This window comes from Dryas octopetala, chromosome 3 (assembly GCF_963921425.1).
Source record: "Dryas octopetala chromosome 3, drDryOcto1.1, whole genome shotgun sequence".
In the NCBI taxonomy this organism is placed as follows: domain Eukaryota; kingdom Viridiplantae; phylum Streptophyta; class Magnoliopsida; order Rosales; family Rosaceae; genus Dryas; species Dryas octopetala.
This window is the reverse complement of record NC_141368.1, coordinates 11,163,065-11,186,003: the sequence shown is the minus strand read 5'-3', so window position 1 is coordinate 11,186,003 and position 22,939 is coordinate 11,163,065. Positions and strand designations below refer to the sequence as shown.

Sequence of the window (22,939 nt, the reverse complement as noted above, 5' to 3'; positions counted from 1 at the left end):
CCTAGCCTGCAGAGAGTGAATTAGATAATTACGATTACAACAACTGGGACTCATCATGACATCTCATATCATCATATTCGTGCATGACCGATATATATATATATATATATATATGTTGGTGATATGAGCAATCTTGGGCCACTCTTCCCCTTTCTCTCTCTTGTACCGTTGCTCTAGTCAAGGACATGTCCAGATTCGTAGAGTGGAAAGAGAAGTGGGTAGCCCTTCATCTCGCAAGCACTGGAGCTCAGGCCATGTATCAATCGTCAAGCTTTCAAGAGAGTTGAGGCGTCCAAACCACTTGCTGTACTCCATGCTCTTAAGATTCAAAAGATCAGAGATGCAGAGAGAAGTGAGAGTGGTGGGCAGCAGCCCCTCCTCTGGAAATGAATCTACTACTTCTTCACAATCTTTGAAGCCAAGTTTCAATTCTGTAAGAGATGTGAGTCTTGGTAGACCCCAGTGCATCCAGTTTGCTATGAGTTTCTTGCAAGAAATGATCCCAAGTGATTTTAATTTTGATGGCAATCCCCCTTCCAGAAATGATTCCAATTCTGGAGAATTTTCTATCCACAGAAAATCGAGTGATGGGAGAAGGGTGTGCATCTGTTTAGGCAATGACCTCAATTTCTCACATCCAATTAATTTTATCATCGTCAATATTTGGGCAAAAAAGTACAGTATTTGGGCAATAAAATATTACCAATGCAGTGAGGGATAGGAGTTTGGGAGATTTAGATTCTTGTGAACTTGTAAGGGATAAATTAGTTTTCCACCATATGAGTTTTCGAAGCTTTGGGAAGTAGTCTAACGGTAACTCCCCAGTTAGCTTGACACAAGCTTCCAGACAAAGCTCTAAAAGATTAGAAAAACCCCACCTTCATCGTCATCTCCAACAAAACACCATTCTTGCCACTCACACATATTATAGAATCCCAAAACTTGCAGAGATCTAAATGGCTTAACTACACATGTATTGTCACTATAAAACTCTGAACCTATCGACACCACTCCATTTTACCCACTATTACGAAGATCTTTTGGGGGGGTAGCTGCCCCAGTGCAGGTAGGAGGAAACAATTTTTGCAATCGAGAAGTCGAAGAGAAACCATATTAGATAAAGAATGATATTGTCCTAACCAACTTGGAAATCTTGTGCCTCCATAAGAATCAATTGTAAACTTTTACAGATTTGTATGAGGTTGGAACTTGTCGAGCACTTCTCTATCTTTTTGTGAATCGTCAGTTACACTTGATCCCCAATCCAAAACTAATGTACTGAGATACTTCTTGTCCCCAATGATGTTGTCCTCCAAAGCACCCTTAGCATGAACGAGATTACCAAGTCCTGATATACGAAGTGTTCCCCACAACCTTTAACTCCAAAGTGTCATGCCATGCACAATGCTTGTCTAGCACAAAGTCACTTAATATCCAGAGGTCTTTCAATTTTCCCATATGTGGTGGCATCTTTTGTAATTTTGTACCCTCAATATCTAGATGGCACAAGTTGATTAGTCTTCCCAAGTTGGCTGGCAACTGTGTAAGAGCTTTACATTTTGACAACAATAGTGTTTGTAAATTATACAAAGTACACACTGTATCAGGTAATCTTTCAATAGAACTGTAAGACAAGTCCAAGTACCTTAGATGTTTCAAGTTGTCAATTGAATTAGGTAACTCCTTAAAATCATAGTCTAGTAACTTGACCACTCTTAAATATTGTAACTTTGAAAAGACATCACATAGTACCTTGTTCAACATTTGGAACTTAGGATACCTACATCCTGTAGATGGGAGGAAAGTGCGCAAATACTTAGCTTCATATAAAGCCTCGAATTTCTCAAAGTCATGATCATTATGTTTTTTCATATATGAGAAATGACCAGTCTTACTCATAATGTTGGGAGAGTCATCATCCTCCCACCCAACACAAAACTCTCTAGACACAAACTTTGCTAAATCACTAATAAGGTCATGCATAATGAACTCTGACTTTGACTTTCCATGTATTGCATTTTGAAAAAACTGACCTTCAGTTTAGATCATCGAAGCATTTTGCTCCAACTTCTTCCACCATCATTTTCTTCTTTTCAGGTTGTAAGAGACCTTTGGCATTCCACAACAAAACTAGCTCTGTTTTTTCAAATGCATAACTTTTGGGAAATATTGAACAGTATGCAAAGAAATGCTTGAGATATGGAGGCAAATGATAGTAACTCAACCATAGTGCTGGTAGAATATTACTCTTATCATGCGAAATTTCCCATATATCACTGTTCAATACATTTCCCCATTCCTCTATATTTAATGTAGAGCATAAGAGACCTCCAAGTGATTTAGCAGCCAAACGAAGACAATTACACTTTTTAACAATTTGTCTTCCTATTACTTCAAGATTTGAGTTCGCACTGATACTTGCATTTTTGAAGGCATGTTGTGCAAATATTAACCAGCAATCTTCCTCAGATATTTGCGTTAGGCTGTGAGTTATTGCGTTAGCAATAACTTAATGAAGCTCTCCTTCTCTTCATCTCTTCCATACACATCCGATTCTACCAAAGAAGTAGTTGAAGGTTTGCATTGTTTGTGATATTCCGTGTGCACCATATGTTTTCAAATTAAGAGCATCCTTTTGCTCTACAATGAATTCTAGTGTTTCAAGAATTTCCTCTATCCTGGAGTTTAGTCTAGTGTGGTAAAAAACATGAAGGGAAGCAGAGATGAGGGCTTGAACCTTACTTGTGCTACCACAAAATTGGTCATGATCAGCGTCCAACTTGCGCCTTAAGGCTTCAGTCTTGGTATCCACCAAGAAGTCGTCAGCATCGTAGAGACAGCCTCTTTAAGCTCATCGAGCCACTGCTTCACATTTGAGTCAGTCAGTTGCTTCGCCTCCGCATCTCTGAGAACAGAATCAACTGACAACATCTTGATCTTCAGCTTCTTCAGTAATCGATCAGTCAGTTTCTTTCCCTTGAGGAAGTCCATGACCTCCGTACTTCCGTAGAACCCATCTTATGAAATAGCTCCTGAAACGAATCAGAGAGAAAAGCTCCACCCACAACCTCCAATCCCATGATATTTTTCTTTGCAAATGGAAACTGTGGAATGTTGAACACAACAAAAACAAGGACGAGTTTTGTTTTTGTTGCGTGAAATTCAGAGCATTAGTTTTTAATTTGGCGGATGGCCCATTTGTCAAAGAATTTATGTTGGTGGACAAAATGCAAAAGGAAAAGATTAGCAGGCAAGACAATTATTACCGGAGCATTGGTTTCACACTTTCACTCGAGGAATAAAATTTCGGATTTCGAAAATTTTTAAATTTCGACAAAAATTAAACAAAAATGACAAAAATTATTATCAAAATACAAAAAACTTTAAATGAAACTTACCATATGTTTATTTAACATATTATCTACAATATTAATATAAAAATATTGAAGAAACCAAATTATATAGTAGGTTTCATGTGATATAAAATGAACATAATGCGTGCTTGAGGCAAATACTGTTAAATAAAATTAGTATAATGAATAAATAAAATTAGTATATTTTTTATTCTCTATAATCTATACACTAAACCCTATATACTCTATATACCATAATACTCTTTATATTCTATAATTTATACACTAAACCCTATATACTCTATATTCTTAAAGTTTCTCCAATCGTTCATTAGGGCATCTCAAATTGTTTCTTAAGGCATCCCAAGTCGTTCATTGAGAATTTCAATTTGTAACTCGAAGGATTTTAAATTTTTATATCCTTGATGCATATCAAATTGTATCTAGTGACATTCCAAGTCAGTTTTGACTTTTTCTAAATCATACTCTAGAGTTTCTCAAGTCGTTCCTTAAGGCATCTCAAGTCGTTCTTTGAGAATTTCAGTTCATAATTCGAGTGATTTTAAATGTTTATATTCTTGGTGCATTTCAAATTATCCCTAGTGACATTCCAAGTTATGTTTTTGACGTTTCTCAAGTCATACTCTTGAGTTTCTTAAGTCGTTCCTTAGGGTATCCCAAGTGGTTTCTTGAAAACTTCAATTCGTAACTCGAGAGATTTAAAATGTTTATACCCTAGGTGTAATTCAAATTGTACCTTGTGACATTCCAAGTCATCCTAGAGTTTCTCAAATTATTCCTTAAGGCATCCAAAGTCGTTGCTTAGGGCAGCTCAAGTCGTTCATTGAGAATTTCAATTCGTAAATCGAAAGATTTTAAATGTTTATAACTTTGGTGCATTTCAAATTGTAGCTAGTGACATTCCAAGTCATGTTTTGACGGTTCCCAAGTCATCCCATAGAGTTTCTCAACTCCTTCTATGAGGTATCTAAAGTCGTTTCATAGGGCATCCCAAGTCGTTCCTTAAGAATTTCAATTCGTAATTCGAGAGATTTTAAATGTTTATACCCTTTTGGCATTTCAAATTGTACCTAATGACATTCCAAGTCATGTTTTGACGATTCCAAAGTCCTACCCTAGAGTTTCTCAAATTGTTTCTTAGGGTATCTAAAGTTGTTTCTTTGGGCATCTCAAGTCGTTCCTTAAAAATTTCAGTTCGTAACTTAAGGTATTTTAAATGTTTATACCCTTGGTGCATTTTTAATTGTACCTAGTGACATTTCAAGTCATATTTTGACAGTTCCTAAATCATACCCCAGTTTCTCAAGTCATTCTTTATGGCATCCCAAATCGTTCCTTAAAAATTTTAGTTAATAACTCAAGTGATTTTACATGTTTATACCTTTGGTGCATTTCAAATTCTTCCTAGTGACATTCCAAGTAATGTTTTGATGGTACTCAAATCATACCCTAGAGTTTCTCAAGTCATTCATCGGGGCATTCTAAGTCATTACTTGAGAATTTCAGTTCGTAGTTCGAGATATTTTAAATGTTTATATTCTTTGTGCATTTCAAATTGTACCTAGCTAATGACATTTCAAGTCATGTTTTAATGTTTCCCGAGTCATACCCTAGATTTTCTCAAGTCGTTCTTTAGGGCATCTCAAACCGTTCCTTAGGGCATCCCAAGTCGTTCCTAAAGAATTTCAGTTCGTACCTCAATGTATTTTAAATATTTATACCCTTAATGCATTTTAAATTATCCATTATAGATCGTTAGTAGGGAAGTTTCGCTCAAACCAAAGATTCCCGCTCTATCTGTACCCGAAACCTTTTTCTCCATGGATCAATCAATAGATGAGATCACCCCTCGCTTTCGAGAGGAAGGCATCACCAAGTGATAACCGACTCAAGCTAAACTAAATCCTCAAATCTCCGTGTCAAGCAGCATAACAACCTTAAGAAAGAGGAAGAACTTCGGCCTAGCCGTCAGGCATGAGGTCATCATCGCACCCAGTTGGCCTTTGCTATTGATTTAAGCTCCACCTGTTCCCTTGAGAAAAGTCATTCCATTTCTGCCATCTTAAGCTTAATCTTTAGAAAAGGGAAAAACAAAGAGCTTTTGATTCGGGATAAATTGGAGTTGTTGGTTCGGCTGAGACTGATGCTTCGACAAAGGAATTGACTCTTCCTTAAAATTTGGAAAAAAGAAATCCACGCTTTCAGAGGTAAGGAAGACTCACTTTTTATTAAGATAGAAGATATAGGGCAGAAGAAGATTAGGCACGCAAAACAAGTCTTTCCTGTCGGGGAGTTAGAGGAAGGGTTTCCTTCCCAAGTCATACCCTAGAGGTTCTCAAGTCGTTCTTTATGGCATATGAAGTCGTTCCTTAGAGTTTATCAAGTCGTTACTTGAAAATTTTAGTACATAACTTGAGAGATTTTAAATGTTTATACCCTAGGTGCATTTCAAATTGTACCTAAATGACATTCTGAGTCAAGTTTTGATGGTTTCCAAGTCATACCTTAGAGTTTCTCAAGTCGTTCCTTAAGGCATCTGAAGTCATTTCTTAGGGCATCTCAATTCATTCCTTAAGAATTTTATTTTGTAACTCGAGGGATTTTAAATGTTTATACCCTATATGCATTTCAAATTATACCTAATGATATTTCAAGTCATATTTTGACGATTGCTAAGTCATACTCTTGAGTTTTTCAAGTCGTTGCTTAAGGCATATATCTCAAGTCGTTCCTTGAAAATTTCAGTTCGTAACTCGAGAAATTTTAAATGTTTACTCTTTTGGTGCATTTTAAATTGTATCTAATGACATTCTAAGTCAAGTTGTGACGTTTGCCAAGTCATATCCTAGAGTTTCTCAAGTCGTCTCTTAGGGCATCTGCAGTCGTTCCTTGAGGCATCTCAAGTCGTTCTTTGATAATTTCAATTCGTAACTCGAAGATTTTTAAATATTTATGCACTTGGTACATTTCAAATTTTACAAAGTGACAATCGAAGTCATGTTTTGACGGTTTCGAATTCATAATCTAGAGTTTCTCAAGTCGTTTCTTGAGAATTTCATTTTCGTAACTTAAGGTATTTTAAATGTTTATACCCTTGATTCATTTCTAATTGTACCTAGTGACATTCCAAGTTATGTTTTGACAGTTCCTAAGTCATACCCCTAGATTTTCTCAATTCGTTCATTATGGTATCGTAAATTGTTCCTTAAGAATTTTGGATCGTAACTCAAGTGATTTTACATGTTTATAGCCTTGGTGCATTTCAAATTCTTCCTAGTGACATTCCAAGTAATGTTTTGACGGTACTCAAATCATACCCTAGAGTTTCTCAAGTCGTTTCTTAGGGCATTCTAAGTCGTTACTTGAGAATTTCAGTTCGTAACTCAAGAGATTTTAAATGTTTAAATTCTTTGTGCATTTCAAATTTTACCTAGCTAATGACATTTCAAGTCATGTTTTGACGTTTTCCAAGTCATACCTTAGAGTTTCTCAAGTCGTTCTTTAGAGCATCTCAAGTCGTTCCTTAGGGCATTCCAAGTCGTTCCTTGAGAATTTCAGTTCGTACCTCGAGGTATTTTAAATATTTATATCCTTGATGCATTTTAAATTGTACCTAGTGACATTCTAAGCCATGTTTTTACGTTTCACAAGTCATACCCTAGAGTTTCTCAAATCGTTTCTTAGGGCATCTAAAGTCGTTACTTAGCGCATCTCAAGTCGTTCCTTGAGAATTTTAGTTCGTAACTCAAGGGATTTTAAATGTTTATACCCTCGGTGCATTTCAAATTGTACTTAGTGACATTTCAAGTCAAGTTTTAATGGTTCTCAAGTCATTATTTAGGGCATCAAGAGTCGTTTCATAGGGCATCCAAAGCCGTTCCATGAGAATTTTTGTTCATAAGTAGAGGAATTTTAAATGTTTATACTCTTGGTGTATTTCTAATTGTACCTAGTAAGATTTCAAGTCATATTTTAACATTTTCCAAGTATACCATTTATGCATTTCAAATCGTACATAACGACATCTAAAGTTATGTTTTAACGCTTTCTAAGTCATATCTCATAGTTTCTTAAGTTGTTTCTCAGGGCATCCAAGTTGTTCCTTTAGAATTTTAATTCGTAGTTCGAGGCTTTTTAAATATTTATACCCTTCATGTATTTCAAATTATACCTAGTGACATCCCAAGTTATATTTTGACGCTTCCAAACTCATACCTTAGAGTTTTTAAGTTGTCTCTTTAGAATTTATGTTTGTTGCTTGAGGCATTTTAAATATTTATACCCTTGATGCATTTCATATTGTACCTAGTGACATCTCAAGTCATGTTTTGATGCTTCCAAAGTCATACCCTAGAGTTTTTCAAGTCGTGCCTTAGGTTATCTTTAGTCGCCACCCCCCAAACGCTATTTTCTCTCTCCTCAACCCTATCTCTATCAACTATGTATTTCCAGGGGTGCGGGCGGTGCCTCCTGTGTTCCTCACAGGCCCACTGCTCCTACCCCTGCCTCTCCCTTCTCCTTTTCTTCTTCGTTTTCTGTTTTGGTTTGTATTAAGGGATACTCTCCTCCCTCTTTGTGAGAGTTTTTTCACCTCTCCATGTAAGAGTTTTCTCTTCTCAATAAAGGAGATTTTTTTTTTTTCGATCACTCTGGTTTGGTCCATCTGTGGCGTTATGCGCGATCTGCGCATTGTGCGGCATTGGATCCTGTTTTAGCGACACTTAGTTGCTCTCTAAAGATCTTTTATCCAGTTTGTCTTTGGTTCTCATCACAAGGTATTAGGATGTCACTATACTCACCAGTACCAGTCCTGCCAGTTACTACTGCTCGATTCGCCACCTTGATCTACTTTCAAACTCGATTTAAAGATGTTGATTGGATTGGAAACCCAAACAAGACTAGTTCGCTAATTTCTACAGTGCCTTGCTGGCTCTATTTGGCGGCTGTAGTGTTTGCTCAATGCCAACGTTACGAGATTGGACTTTTATTTCATTATAAGCGTTTAGTTTGTTGGCACTATTGTTGTAGGACTTCTTGCCATAACTTTATATTTTCTATGTCTTGTTTTAATGCAATGTTATTGCTTTATAAAAAAATACAAAAATACAAAATCAATATTAATAATTAAATACAAAAGGAAAAAATCAATATTAAAGATGGAAGTATCTAAATAGTGTTGTGAAGTTTGAGTTACATGGTATCCCTGTTAATGTTCATGAGAATAATATAATATAATAAAATAGAAGAAAAAATGTTCTTACAAATGGCACATGCTCAATACATTAATATTTTAGAAGAATAGAATGGTATTCAGTATTCTATAAGTCTATAACTTATATTGAATTTTGTTTTCAAAACTTTGCAGGGGTCATCGCCCTCTTAGTCCCTTCTATATTCTGCCCTTGACTGCACCCATCTCGAGACTGAAACACACTTTGGTCAAAGAAGAATCCCTTAATCACAAGTGTGCAACAGGTACAACAACAGCATATGATTGAGTCGATTGACAAATAAACTCATACTGCTTTTTCGACCTTGCTTTCTGTTGCTAACCCCCTGTAGCAGAACCGTATTAAGGTGAATTAATAACTGCGCCAAGGGTTTGAGAAGAAATCTACAACGAAAATTACACGTTGATCCTATAACAAAGACAATGAAGACAAATTCAGTAGGGAAAATAAGAAATTCCTTACAAAACAAATGAAATCAATTATAGAAAGGGACAAGAATGTGAATTTCTGAGAAAAGTGCTTAACTAATTAAAACAGAGGCCAGCATTGAAGAAAAACTACAATAGAAAGGAAGTTAAGTAGATTTATGTGGTTTAAAATAGAGAACAGACTCCAAATTAATCAAGCTTAGTGCCCAAAATTAGGGGTGGCAGTCTTCAACCTTAACACCCTGCGAACCCAACATGTAATTAACAGGTTAGGTTGCCTATAACTTGACACTACCACAGAGATGACACAACACACCACTATGAACACACCCATCTAAACACAAACGAGATGACTCAATTGCCACCCTACCCAAAATATAGCAATAACACTGGAGAACCAAAAATTTACAACACAAAAAGCAAACTCTGGAAATTTCTATTAGAATTACCATAAGGAATCTCCCACAGGTGGAGCCAAAGCTGACAGTCTTAATCATTCTTCCACCCAAAGCTGACAGTATTAATCATTCTGACCAGGGTATGAACAAATTGACCCTGAGTGGAGATGTCTGAACCAGCAAACAGTGAGTGCACTTTGCCATCAATTTCTTTATACTTGGGAAAAAGCTTAACCGTTTTACTTGGCTTGCACTTTAACTTGAAGCCCTTTTTCAAAGTAGCAATAAAAAAACCTCCAAAGCGATGCAGCACAGTCTAATTAAGGAGGGTGGCCCAAAATTTGTGAAGTCAAATGACACTTAAACATGGACAGACTGCAGCTAGCAAACTCCCCTTCTCAACTGAAAATTCCATAAAAAATAATAATTAAGAGGTAGAGAGATAATGATGACAATGACAACAAAATAAGGGTCTCATGATTAAAATTGCAAATCCTCTTTTGGCCATTCTCTTATATCTGCAAATGTCAGGAAACACAGCCAATCTCTTATCTTCATGGAAATCAAAGCTTCCAAAATCAATTATATCCACAAGGATCACAACCACAATCAGCAATTAAACCAGCAACAGAGAATACAAAATAAGTTAAATAACACATTGATTTGTGACCATAATTAGCTAAGGTCCAAGCCCTACTATGAAAGAAGGGAAATTTCAGTAAACCAAAAAGGAAAATACTACAATAAAAGGAGTATGGGGAAATGGTAGTTTTTCGGAGGAAAGGGACTAGTTCGCCCACCAATTCCAACACTTCAAAGGACTTCAGGTGAAAGAGGTCAGACCTAGTGGAGATAGGGGTTTAGGTAAAGTTGCTCTTAGGGAGAGGAGAAATGAAGCAATCCCTGCCCATAAATTGACCATGTATGATGATCACGATTATTTTTGTCCTACTTGTTACAATATTATTGTGCTAAGTGACTCAACTAGATGAGTAAATGCCACTTGCATGATATCCATATTTAGTAGCACCTATGCATATTGGTAGGACCATCAAACATGAAATACCATTTTCTAAAGCCTAAGTGGCTCGCTGTCAAAACTACAAACCAAGCAACAATAATCTTTAACTCCAGCCATTGCATAGTGCTTTTGTATTATTGAAAGTTTCTACTTTTAAATGAATTCCACTGGAACTTTTAAAACTGTTTGCCTCTGTTGGATCCATTAAATTTTAGTGTTCAATAAATTTCTGAAAACTATATCACTTCCCTTCTGAATCACCAAGGAAAGTCATTTTGCATCTTCAAGAGTTAGTCTGTGAGCTAACCATTAAAAGAAAATAGGTTGTTTAACTTCAGATTTAAGCAAAATAATAGCAAATGTTGGTACAATACTGCAAATCATTATCACCATGTATCATGAAAAATATTTAGGCCAAAGAGAGTCAACAAAGAGAGAGAGAGAGATGAAATCATAACCGAAGGTACCTACTAGATTGCAACCTCCAGTTCGCAATAAAAGACCCACAGCTTGATCAATGGAGTTGGCTTTTTCTCTAGATAAACATAAGATCACAATCAGATAATATTGTCAACTTCCCATCCATCTGCCCAACCAAAAGAAAAAACATCAAAGGAAAAAAACAATGAGAAGCAAAATCAAATGTCAAACTCTAAGATTACCTTCTAAACCATAAACCATATAACTCACCATACAGCAAGCATCCCTATGATAGATCAATACTTGGGATGATTTTCGAAAGCAGTCTATATGGGGGCCTTGAACATGCATCACCATCATTGGAAAGAGACGTGAGCTCATTCTCCAAAATAGAATAAGCTTCTGAAAAAGCCTACATTAACCAATCATAGTCTTGAGAGTAAGAAACATTACATATATATACTTGTTCGAAAAATCTAATATATAAACTATGCAAAATCAAACAAGAGGAACCTATTATGTTCATGACGCGTTGTTGTGCCAAAAATCATGTCACACACATGTCAATACTTTAACACGAAATTGGCACGCATCAACACAAAATAACTAAGCAAAGAAGGTGTCTGATGCGTGTGTGTGTGTATATATATATACACACATATGAGAAGGCAGCTAATCAAAGTGTTACTTAGTGTTTCTTTACTATTTTTATAATTTTAATACACTATATTTTTCATATAAAATTAGAATTAAAAAGAAAGTATGTGTATACCTGTATACATATATATAATTGAGGCGATTTCAGGGATAGGGAATACCCTCCCCATCCTCAAAAAACGAGTCAAGGACAATTTTTCTCCTTGTCACTGACCCATCCTCAAAAGAGTTGGGGCCAAATCACTACATTACAAAAGGTCCCCAAAGGGATTGATTTTAACAGGCCTACTAGCCAAAAGCAACCTTTTCCAACTTGTCAGTTATAAAGGCTAATTTTAGCTATTACATGTGCCAACACTTTTACAAACTTCTCCATTGGCATCCCCACCTTGTAATTAGCATGTGCTGAGATAAACGTTACTACAACTCGTGGAGCATGTGAAAGATAGTGCTTCATCAGTCATAAAAATTGCATAATACTAAGCAGCTAGCTACAGACTAACATCAGGTTATCACACAAGTCAATATCGAATATATCAGGAAATATCATGATAACTAATCCAAAAAAATAACACAGCTTACCTTGATACACTGATGTATCCGGAAGCAATTGCGTCCCACATTATTAGTTGGAAAAAGGGGATCATCAATGTGTATTGGGTCAATGCTACATGGAGTAGATCATAAATATAAGTAATGGAAGAAATTCAAAAATTCCTACATCATACACAAATAAGAAAGCAGAGGGTGCCATTACTACCTGCAACCTCTTTCCCTCTTTATATAAACACCACTACCCTGTACCGATATACGCATTTGCCGAGGATCAAACACATTCCTAGAAAAGAAAAGATCAAAGGTTAAACAATAACTATGTAATTTTAACCATATTATAACAAACTAAATGGTTTTTCCATCAAAGTGTAAACTCAATTACAAGAAGCACTTTTAACAATACTCATTTAAAAAAAGAATCATTGTCAACGATTATCTTACCCAAAAAAATAAAGAAAATTCATCAGAAGGTTTCCAAAGTTCTGCAAGATCATTACTGAAGCAGTTAAGCAAAGGCAATCTAGTAATAATCATTATAGAAATAAGAAATGGAAAACCAAAAAAAAAAAAAAAAGTACTGAAGCTTGAATGAGAACATTGAACTTGACCCAGTTGCCTGAAATTTGAATATTTAAACAAAATTGCAAATCATATCTCAATTTTCTAAATAATGATTTTGATTGAGTTTTCTTGAGATTTAAGGAGAATAGGACCCTCAATTAATTGTAACCATACAGAACATAAACAATCATAAATACTCAAACGAATATTCAACTTTATGCACATTGCTTGGAGTAGCATGGTGGAATGAACTTAAAGAAAAAAGAAAAGATGTCCCACATAAATTCGGTGCATGTGTATGGTGTTCAGAGGCTCCTCCACAGCTCTAAAAGTCAGAGGACTCCTTTTAGAGTGGTCAGATATTCCTCAATGATTAGAAAATCATATGAGTATAAAAAATAGCCAAAATTGTGCTCAGGACATGGAATAGTATTGCCAGTAAAAATCAAAATGTCTGAAATTTTTACTCAGCTGCCAGAACCTGAAAAATAGTTTTGCAATTTGAAAATTCATCTGGGTGGTTAAGGACCCATATAAGTAAATAATGTCATCCAAAATGTACTAGAAAATAGTGTCTAGTCTGTAAGGCTACAAACCCATAAAATCAGCACTCTGTCATTAAAAAGAGTATTGAGATTTCTAAAAGTTAGATTGTTTGCTTATTGCGGTGGCAATAGCCAGTGCCAGCAGTGTAAAGGCCTGAAATATCCTTTAGATAGTCATAAATTTGTCCTCACTATTGTATCAGGCAAGCATGCAAGCATTTACCAACTACAGTGATAGTTATGTCAGCAAAACCCATTGCCCAAAGCACAAAACCGCAAACAAGTTTAAGGGTCTTTTTCGATTTTGGTACCTGAACTTTGGTTCTTGTCCCAACTAGGTACCTAAACTATTATTTGTCCAAATTTCATACCTAAACTTTTATTTTGTCGCAATTTAGTATATAAGGTGATTTTTTAAAAAATAATACATCAAAATTAGGGGCATTTAGGTCAACATAGGATCGTGAATAGACCAAATTAACCCTAGATATAAGACATGTGTAACACACATGACCAAATTTTGTTAGTAATTTTTAACAAAAGTCACATTGTATACCAATATGGGACAAAATAAAAGTTTAGGTATGAAATTGGGACAAATAATAGTTTAGGTACCTAGTTGGGACAAGGCCCAAAGTTCAGGTACCAAAATTGAAAAAAAAAACAGTTTAAATATGCAACATAGACAAATGGGGCAACACCCTGCATGCATATCCTAAATAAGATGTTGCACTTTGTTTGGCATGTCAAGTCCTGAGTGCCACTAGTGAGCTAATTTCTAATTTAAGTTTTTAACACTTTGGAACCTCCTATTACCTACCTGAGGAGTTTCACAATCAACAAAGGAGGGTATCAAAAAGTACCATGTTCTTAAATGTAGCTGCACACCCTCAAGGGAAAAGAAAAAATACCAGTAATCAAGTCAGAAACCACACTACCATACTATGTAAGATCCATGGAAAAAGATACTATACATGTACAAAGTATCATACCATGTGATAAGAAATAGAGCAAGAAGAGTACAAATTCTTGTACAATATATCATCCAAGGGAAAACATAGCATACTAACAAAACAAAACTAGAGTTGAAAATCAAGATTTACTTGGTTAATTGGTCGGCCAAGATGATACTCATGCTGGAGAAAACGTATGATTAGTAATACCTGCAATAAGAGTGAAAACAACAAGTTTAACAAATGTAGAGTACCTATTGAATTATTTGCATTTTTCTTTTACAAGAAAATTTTATAAAAATAAAAGCCAGATACTCAACCAAAATAGTAAGAGCCAAGGCTGTCACAAAGGATGGTTTTATGACTGGTCATTGAGAACTAGAAATAAAAGCCAGATACTCTCTATGGCTGATCTTGAATCCCTATCGCTGCTTACAATTTTGACCTTTCATGATTCCCTATGAAACATCATCAGATTCTAGATCTCTAATTCTCTGACTGTTCATAAAACTGCACTTTCCAAAATCTTCATGATGCATTATAATTTAGGCCTTGATCCGGCAGCTTCTAGATTAAAGCATCAATGTTTTGATACTTTTCTAAGGCAAAATTATGTATCTCAATTGTATGAGTTGGTATTTCTTGCTTCTAGCAGTCCGCCAAAAAAGAAGTATTAAAGCTACACATTCTTTGGGAAAACATAATGTTCTGCTCATATTCCAAAAGTTCTATGGCATGCCATCACCTTTGATACCACTTATCTCTACTGAACATGGAAAAATTTTTAAAAACCTCACAATATGATTTACTGACATTAAATCCTAGAATAAGTATTCCGACATTACTCACCAAACAGTAGGAACTCAAGCCACCAGAGTAAGACTGATCCAAGCTACGATCTGCCAGGAACTGTTTCAGTACCAAAGCAAGGGGTGTAGCAGCTGGAAACTGCTCAGTTAGATCCTTAACCTGCAAATGACTATCTACAGTTCATAAAATATAAATGAAACATATAATAGTGTTCGACTTGAACTAAAAATGTCATCAAAACTGCCCAACTTGAACATGAAAACTTGAAGGTGCTATATTCATAAATTCATGCATGCACATGCACACACAAACATTAAGCGAGAGAGAGAGAGAGAGAGAGAGAGAGATACCAGCTGTGTAGTTTGGAATCCTGTATGAGATGGAGATTTGAAACTAATGTCAATACGAACTGATACTGAATCCCTTGTAGCATCATAAATTATTTGTGACTGTGAGTATTTAGGCATAGCAGATTCTTCTAAAACAACCACACTGGAGTGCACATTAGTGCCTTGTTCACCAGACATGTGAGGTGGCTCTTCTTTTGGTGATTGTACATTAGAGGCAGAAGAGGCAATGAGATCATGGGGAACTTCCACCACAAGCATTATAATAGGTATCTGAGAGCAAAAGGAAAACAGTAAGAAAAGACAGAGGACAATGAAAGAAGCTTAAATAAAGAAAAGAAAAAGAAAGGTTGAAAAGAAGAGGAGTTACGGCTGTATTTTCCACAGTCTTAAGAGAATCATTTTTCACCCAATCCTGATTGGCGAGATACCGGGCAGCATGCTGGAAGACCAATACAAGAAAGTGTTACCCAACAGTCAACAGGAAACCAATAGACAACAAAATAAACACTCTTAAATATCGGTGGAGTGGGAGAGTGTTACATATTAATTGCCACTGTAACACCTCAACAACAGCGAACCAATCAGGTGACTGAAAAAAAAGTTTATTTGTTCACAGGATGTATGCAGGAAAAATGGTGCAGTACATTGAAGTTGATTATCAAGGTCATATAAAAAACATGAAAGTCCAATCTATGGATAATATGAGAAAAAGATAAGAAAAAAAAAGGTCAATAACAAATCAGGATACAAAATTCAAAATGTTCCAACAGAAACAGAGTGATAAGTGTCCCTTAAGATTATGCAGCCTCTTTGAATGTACATACACTAAGCTTGTAACTAATAAACTGCTAGCAGAGAAAAGCATTGTTCATCTACTCCTTTGAAACAATTACAAGCTAGTGTACAACACAATTTCATTCATTTTATTGGAAAAACCAAACAGTTTCAGTACACATATCTCCAATAAACAAAATGAATCAAATGAACTGCCACGCCACAACTGCCTTACACTACAACACAGATGTATAGCATTGCCAACATACCTGAAGGCACGTTTCTTTAATACCATTACGGCCCTCCAATATCCCAGCTTCTTTAATGGGTTCCTAGAAATATGTATGCAGATAAGTTCTTTTTCCTGTTAAAGTACTGGAAAAGGAGTCAATGTAGTCGAGAGATTAGATCAAGAAAATTATTACCAGGTTCCTCACAGGAGGTAGACAAACCACAAGGTCCACATCACTTGTTGGAAGGGACAAACCAGTTGCAATTGAACCAAATATGTTTGTCCTGGACCTGGGCCAAAGCACCTGGAGAGACCGTGTAACCCGCTTGACAGCCCAATTGATGTAGGGCTTCCTAGCCATATTCTCTGCAGCAACCTTGAATCCATCATATCAAACATTCAGTGGAATGTAACAACACATGGAAGAGGGTCAAAGCTACAAATGTTTGACAAACATTATGATTGGAGAACTGGAAAATAAGAGATAACAATGATGGTGAAGGAATAAAAATAATGATAATGATGATAGATGAATTATCATACCTGCTTGCAGAAAAAGTCAATCTCATCATGAACAAGGCTATGCATCAAAGAAAGAGATGCCTTCCGTATAGGACAGTTATGCAACTCAGGTGGTTGTAGGGGGAATGCGACATCTGGCTGTACAATGAAAATACCATCAGGCATAAATTTGAGATCATAACATAGATAATAAACATGTACCATCAGGCATAAATTTGAGATCATAACATAGATGCTGAACTTACATGTTCCTGCTCACGAGCTAGTTGAGAAATAGCAATCAGACGATCCTGCAACAGAGGTGCAGGAAGAGGCTGAATCAATGAGCGGCCTGAAATATTATTATTCCTAAAAGGCCAAACAACTTCAGCACCATCCATGCGTAAACAAGCTTCCTCCAAGTTAGCTCCATCAGGGAACCAGCCTCTCATACCCCAGTGCCTTGGGCTGGAGCTACCAGATCGAACAGTTGGAAATCCCCTGTGTTTCCTGGAATCACTCACAGGGGAGGGTGGAGGAGGTCGTGGAGCACGTGGAACAGAAAGCACGACAGGCGATGGTGGCCGCTTTATCCGAGGTTGCTCACGCCTAGAAGGAGGAACACATGGGCTTTTATGATCAGGATTACGCTTTGATCTTGACCTATCTCTCGATATGTTTGGAATGATGATTGGCCGCAAAATGGGGTAAGGAAGTGAATCTCCTGTCTTCCCTTCAACATCACCAGTTGCATCAGCCAAAGATCCAGAGGATTCCTCATCAGCATCTGTGTCTGTTATTGTTGATGAGGAGTGCAGCACCTTGGCTGGTACTTCATTTCCTGGCATAACGTAGCCAAGAGCCTGGTTTCCTGATCCCAAAGGATCAAAAGGAGAACAAAAAGAAGCAGTAGGTGAAGTCAAACCATTTGTACCATACGAAGATGAAAATGCAACCATATCATCAACAGCCCTATTCATGTCGGCTTCACGCCAAGCCCATGAGCTATCATCAGAACTATGGGAAGGAGGGCGAGAGAAAACTGTTCCTGGATGATCAGAAGGATTCCAGTACATTACACCGCCACCAAAGTATTGATTATAATCTACCCCAGAAAATGCTTGCACCTCAACTTCATCTTCTGATATCCAGTGGCTGTCACATTCATCTGCTAGTTCATATGCCTTTGTGGGGTCAGGTAGGTCCGTGCAATCCCATGAATACTTTCTTTCATCATCCATGGTTGTTGCATGCATCTGGACACTGTGGGTAGAAAAACCCTGTGGAAAAGTACACTGCTTCTTTGAGATGAATCCAGAATCATAATTACAGGTCCGGTATAGAGCCAATCTACGAGCACTTCGAACCATTGGGGGCCAATCTAAACTCATTGGCAATGGTCGATTCAGAACTGGATTACACCCACCTTCAATTGGAGAATTTCTGGCCTGATGTATTGTGGGTAGCATAGACTGGCGGAAATGATTCTGCCAGTTATGACCAACATCAAGATGCAACCGGTCGGTGGCAGGTGGAAGATGTGAGTTAACAGGTGGAAAATAGGCGCAAGCTACACCAGGCCACTCATATGGAAGGCATTCAAAAGAGCTTGAAGCTCCAGTATCACATGTATTATTCCCATTCTCTTGGTCCTGAAACAGAGTGGCTTCCTTTTTTACATCAGAAGCTCTTATCGCTCGGTTTGGCAAAACTTTCTTTACATCAGATTTACCAACATGTTTGTTCTGAAAGTCAATATCTTTATGGCTGGAAGCACTATCATCCACCACAGGCAAAGGAGAAGGTATTACGTTTCCATGTACCTTACAATTTTCAGTTTCTGATCCAGAAGATCTAATTTGAATTTCAGTAATATTGTTTGATGACTGGCAATTTTCTAGAACTCTGTGACAGAAACTTGCACTAGAACCAATAACATCATTCTCTTGAATGCTTTGGGTGGCATCCTCATTCTTAGTAGGCCCATTTTCAGAAACAGGAGGAACTGACTTTGACACAAGGATGCTACAACTAGCTGAATTATCATCTGTGATGTTCTGGAAGCCTGAATCACCAGAAACCCGATCAGACTTTGCTGTGTAATCTTCAGGAATGACAGAGGAAGAAGAAGCTTCCATGACTGATCTTTCAAATTTTCTCACATCAGCAGCATTCTTAAAGCCATTTATTTTGTTTTTGCCTTTTTCTTTCCTACCCTTCCTTGCAGCAGTTTGAGTTTTTGCGACAACCGATGCTTGTGCATGTTCCTGATGACAAGCTATCAGTTACAAACCATTCAAATCATCAATGAGAAATGTGATCCAAATTAAAAAAACTAGTATAACCATTTCAACTCTTGATGATGATGTCTCTTTGAAAATCTCCGTCTCCTGATGAATACCATGCATCTTCTTGGACTCCACTGAATCTGCCTTCTCTTTATGAGCCAATGTACAATTAAGATCCTGGCATAACATTGAAGCAATTAAAACTATCCTCAAATGTGTTCTGTATCCAAAAGGACATCAGCCAACTAAAAGAGTACCTTGTGAGACTTTTCACACAAAAGATCATCTGTGCATGACCTTGAAACAGGATTTGGCCTTTTCATATTGCGGGTCCTCCCCTTACTTTTACGGCTACAAGCACTAGGCTTTGCCTTGGATTTCTTAGATAAGGATTTTTCATTTCCCTCTGCTAGAAGTTCTAGTTTTGTGCAGTCAAGCAAAATAACCATAAGAAATCCTCGTACTTTTCTTAGTATAAAATCAGAAATGGTAGGAATTGAACTCAAAGTGCTATAGAAGAGTTTCCCTTTATCATATTCACTATGGCGACATAATGATATCATCATTACTATATCCTGAACCACAGAGAGTTTATTAAAGGCATCCGCTAAGGAAGCAGGTTTCCCAGAAAGAGAAGCCGGGATAATGCTTGACCCAAATTCGGTGTCAGCCACAAGTTTTGGGACAATCTTTCGCATAGATTCAATATGGTTGTACCTCAATGGTTGTTCCGCTCCTGTATTGAAGAGCCACCTTTCATCATCCACCACACTACTTTTCCCCTTCAGGATCTCAAGAATCTAAATTTAAAATGATCAAGGTTAAACTACATTATACCAAAAGTATCTCTAATCAAACACTAAATTGTAACCTCCAGCAAAATATAAAACATTTTCCATTTTTAAAACTCCAGTTCTATCACACAAGAGTAACGGTCTACATAAAAGGTATATTCATATTCATGCATTGGGTATAAATGATATCATTGATATGCATGGCAAGTTACATGGCAATTCATGTTATGGAGCTTTAAAAAACAATGGGTCATAGCATTTTTCATTGAATAATTGGCAGTGAAAATAGCATTTTTCATTGAATTGGTCATAATTGTAGAGAGAAAGATCTCAGTTTGGAAAAGTATGGCCTTTCATAGTAGTTTGGTTTAGTATCATCAACCATCTCTCAACACCACGTCCATCTATAAATCCTCCTTGATTGAAGCATATTAATGCAGCATTTACTAGAAATCTTTTTTATCATCACTAATTTGGTAGCACAATAACTACAACCTTTTCAATCAAAACAATCATCTAGAACCTTTCCTACATTTTCAAGATATTACAAATTTAACACGATCTCACCCAAAAAAAAAAAACTTAAAACCATAAAGTTTGGACAATGTACCAAAGGTTTTGCCGCTTTCCCCAACACCGAAGTCAATACATTCCTCTGCGTTGCCACATCCAAATTTCCCCACCAATCCACACACCCCTTCTTCCTCCAATACACATTGGCCGCCACACCCGCGGCGCTAGTCTTCTCTTTCAACTTCACCCCTCTTTTCCTCCCATTACTACTACTCAGCCACGACAGCCTCAAGGCCACCTCAATCCGGTTCGCCACAAATGCTTGGATATTGTAATACCCTTTGTCTTTCAACCACTTCAATTCGACCCAATCCAATCCCAAGTCGCTCTCTTCGCCTCTCAAGAAGCCCCCATTTGATATCTCATCCATAGCCTCCACAAACCTATCCAAATTCTCCACCAAACCCTCGCTCACCGTCACCGTGTCAATATCCTTCACCGAACACGAGCATTCCTCAATCTTCTCCCCTTCTCTGGACGCGAACAACTGAGTCGACTCGAAGAGCGTCCTCTCCGACTCGTTCGACTCGGAAACCCTACACAGAAGCCCACTGGACCTTTTGAAACAGAGGGTAGGGAGGTCACCGGAGGGGAGGTCAGGGAGGATGATGAAGGAGCCGTGGCCGTGGGTCCGGACCTTTCCGAGCATTTGCATGAGGATCCGAACGAATTTCGGATCGACGGCCGTGAGGTGGGCCTGGCGCTGGTGGACGGTGAGAGATGAGAACCATTTGAGGATGGAGGACCTAGGGTTAGGGTTGGGGGGTTTGGGGTCTGAGGATTGGGAGTGAGAGTGGTAGAGAGAGATGTGCGAGGTGAGCGAGTCAATGAGTTGGTTCTGAGTCATCATGAGCGAATCGTAAGGCGATTTAGGGTTTGATTTCGACATTTTTGTTGTTGTTGTTGTTCAGAGAGATGAAAATGGCGGCGAGACAACTTGCGAGGGAGTTTCGGGCTATCGAAATGCGGGTTTCGGGGGTCCGAGACGAGCTTGAGTTCTCAGGTGGAGACAGACAGGTAGGTTTTTCCGGGGTTTAAACTGATAACTGTCATTCATAAATTTTATTTTTTATTTTTTCTGTTTAAAGGAGTATTAGCGCAATATGGAGGTAAAATCAAGTAGAGGCAGTATGACTGTATGAGTGTATGACTGATTGACTGGTATTTCAATTTTTTGTCTTGGGCTCAATTTTGTTTAGGGCCGGCATTGCTTTTGTTTAAAGCCCATTTCTCACTCATTTTCTTTGATCACGAGGATACGTTACATTGTTACCCTTTCAAATCCCTATGATGTCTCATGTCTCCGACCAAAGAAAATGGAGACAAAAGAATTAAGTTCAAAATATAACAATGGTCTCCATAGTTTCATGAAAATCACACTTTTGTTCTTATAAATTATTTTTATCATTTTTTTCAGATTCATACACTACCATTTAGTCATTTACTCACTAATCTGACATCAATTTTGTTGTCCTAAAATTCCAATTTTAGCAACAACAATAAAATTCAGAACTTAAAAACTCATAGTGCGTTACATGTAAGCGGAATCAAAGCTTTGAAGAATTTTGAATCTTCATCAAATTTTTCTTTTTCAGAACAATGTTTCCCTCGGTCCTTGGTTAGAGAAGCTCATCTAACCCCCTCTCTTGCTCTTGTTCTTTTTGGTCTTTTCATTCTAAAAAAATTAAAAAATAAAATCATAAATCATAAATTGAATGAAAAGACTAAAAAGGACATACATTTGTGAGATGGGGGGTTAGAAGAGCTCCTTCAACCAAGGACTGAGGAAAGTATTGTTCTTTTCTTAATTTATGAAAACTTCAGCCACCATTTAGAGGTGAGATTTGTTATATTCTCTTTCTTTCTTAACTTTACAAGATTCATTTCTCATTGTACCTCAATCATGTTAGAATGGGAGATCCATGAAGAGGAAAAAAAAAGTGAAAGAAAGCTAGAGAAAATGAGAAGGAGGTTGCAGGGGAGGAGGAGCAAAGTCGTTGACGGAGATTGCCAAGATGGAAGCGGCATCGACGAAGATGGGACCGACGCTAACGGTGGTGGGGTGGTGGGGTTGGGGGGATTTGTTGGGCTTTCATTTTCCTTCTTTTTCTTTTCTTGATTGTATTCAAGAGTGAAGTTAGAACTTTAGGACAAAAAAATTGTTTTAGGGTTTAATAAGCAAATTGTAGAGTATGAATAGAATTAGCTAGGGGTGGGTAGGAGGTCAGTTCTAGGGGTGGCATCGTGCGGGTTGGGTAAGCTTGGGACTCACCCCGCCACCGCCCGCACATCATTGGCTCTATCGGGGTTGAGGTTATGCGGGTTGGTGGTCAAAGCGGGTCGAAGTGTGGGCTAAGCCAACAAGGAAGCTTATTTCTCTTGCCGAAAAATATGACAGTCAATCAGCCACTGCCACTCTCTCTCTCTCGCCTGCCACTCTCTCTCTCTCGCCTGCAACTCTCTCTTTTTCTCTC

At 37.4% G+C, this 22,939-nt stretch overlaps 1 protein-coding gene and 1 pseudogene across 14 annotated transcripts; both read right to left on the bottom strand.

The window, feature by feature from the left end:
* Positions 1 to 63: 63 nt before the first annotated feature.
* LOC147290852 (putative disease resistance RPP13-like protein 1) lies at positions 64 to 3,080 on the bottom strand (annotated as a pseudogene).
* Positions 3,081 to 8,584: 5,504 nt separating this feature from the next.
* On the bottom strand, positions 8,585 to 21,512 carry MEE44 (Nucleotidyltransferase family protein). 14 transcript variants are annotated; one of them, XM_086235769.1, is made up of 18 exons: positions 20,503 to 21,512; positions 19,356 to 19,898; positions 19,156 to 19,275; positions 17,077 to 19,077; positions 16,853 to 16,969; positions 16,503 to 16,685; positions 16,347 to 16,409; positions 15,671 to 15,742; positions 15,304 to 15,573; positions 14,993 to 15,112; positions 14,294 to 14,353; positions 12,526 to 12,566; positions 12,290 to 12,367; positions 12,112 to 12,196; positions 11,115 to 11,284; positions 10,920 to 10,987; positions 9,483 to 9,833; positions 8,585 to 9,013 (listed from the first exon to the last, which is right to left on the bottom strand). In XM_086235769.1, the coding sequence occupies exons 1-15, from the start codon at positions 21,352 to 21,354 to the stop codon at positions 11,159 to 11,161; spliced, it is 4,731 nt and encodes a 1,576-aa protein (XP_086091895.1). In that variant the 5' UTR covers positions 21,355 to 21,512; the 3' UTR covers positions 8,585 to 9,013; positions 9,483 to 9,833; positions 10,920 to 10,987; positions 11,115 to 11,158. The 14 variants fall into 14 exon arrangements, with proteins under 14 accessions (XP_086091895.1, XP_086091894.1, XP_086091891.1 ...); XM_086235768.1 differs by having other exon boundaries at positions 10,924 to 10,987; XM_086235765.1 differs by having other exon boundaries at positions 10,920 to 11,038; positions 11,143 to 11,284.
* Positions 21,513 to 22,939: the final 1,427 nt, after the last annotated feature.

Excerpts from the sequence above, each read along its gene's own strand:
- MEE44 (XM_086235769.1), bottom strand. The coding sequence starts at position 21,354 with ATGTCGAAATCAAACCCTAAATCGCCTTACGATTCGCTCATGATGACT. Across the intron at positions 12,567-14,293 it reads TTGGCCGACCAATTAACCAA|AACTTTGGAAACCTTCTGAT; the intron begins GTAAATCTTGAT and ends ATGATCTTGCAG. Across the intron at positions 12,368-12,525 it reads AATTTTCTTTATTTTTTTGG|GAATGTGTTTGATCCTCGGC; the intron begins GTAAGATAATCG and ends TTTCTTTTCTAG.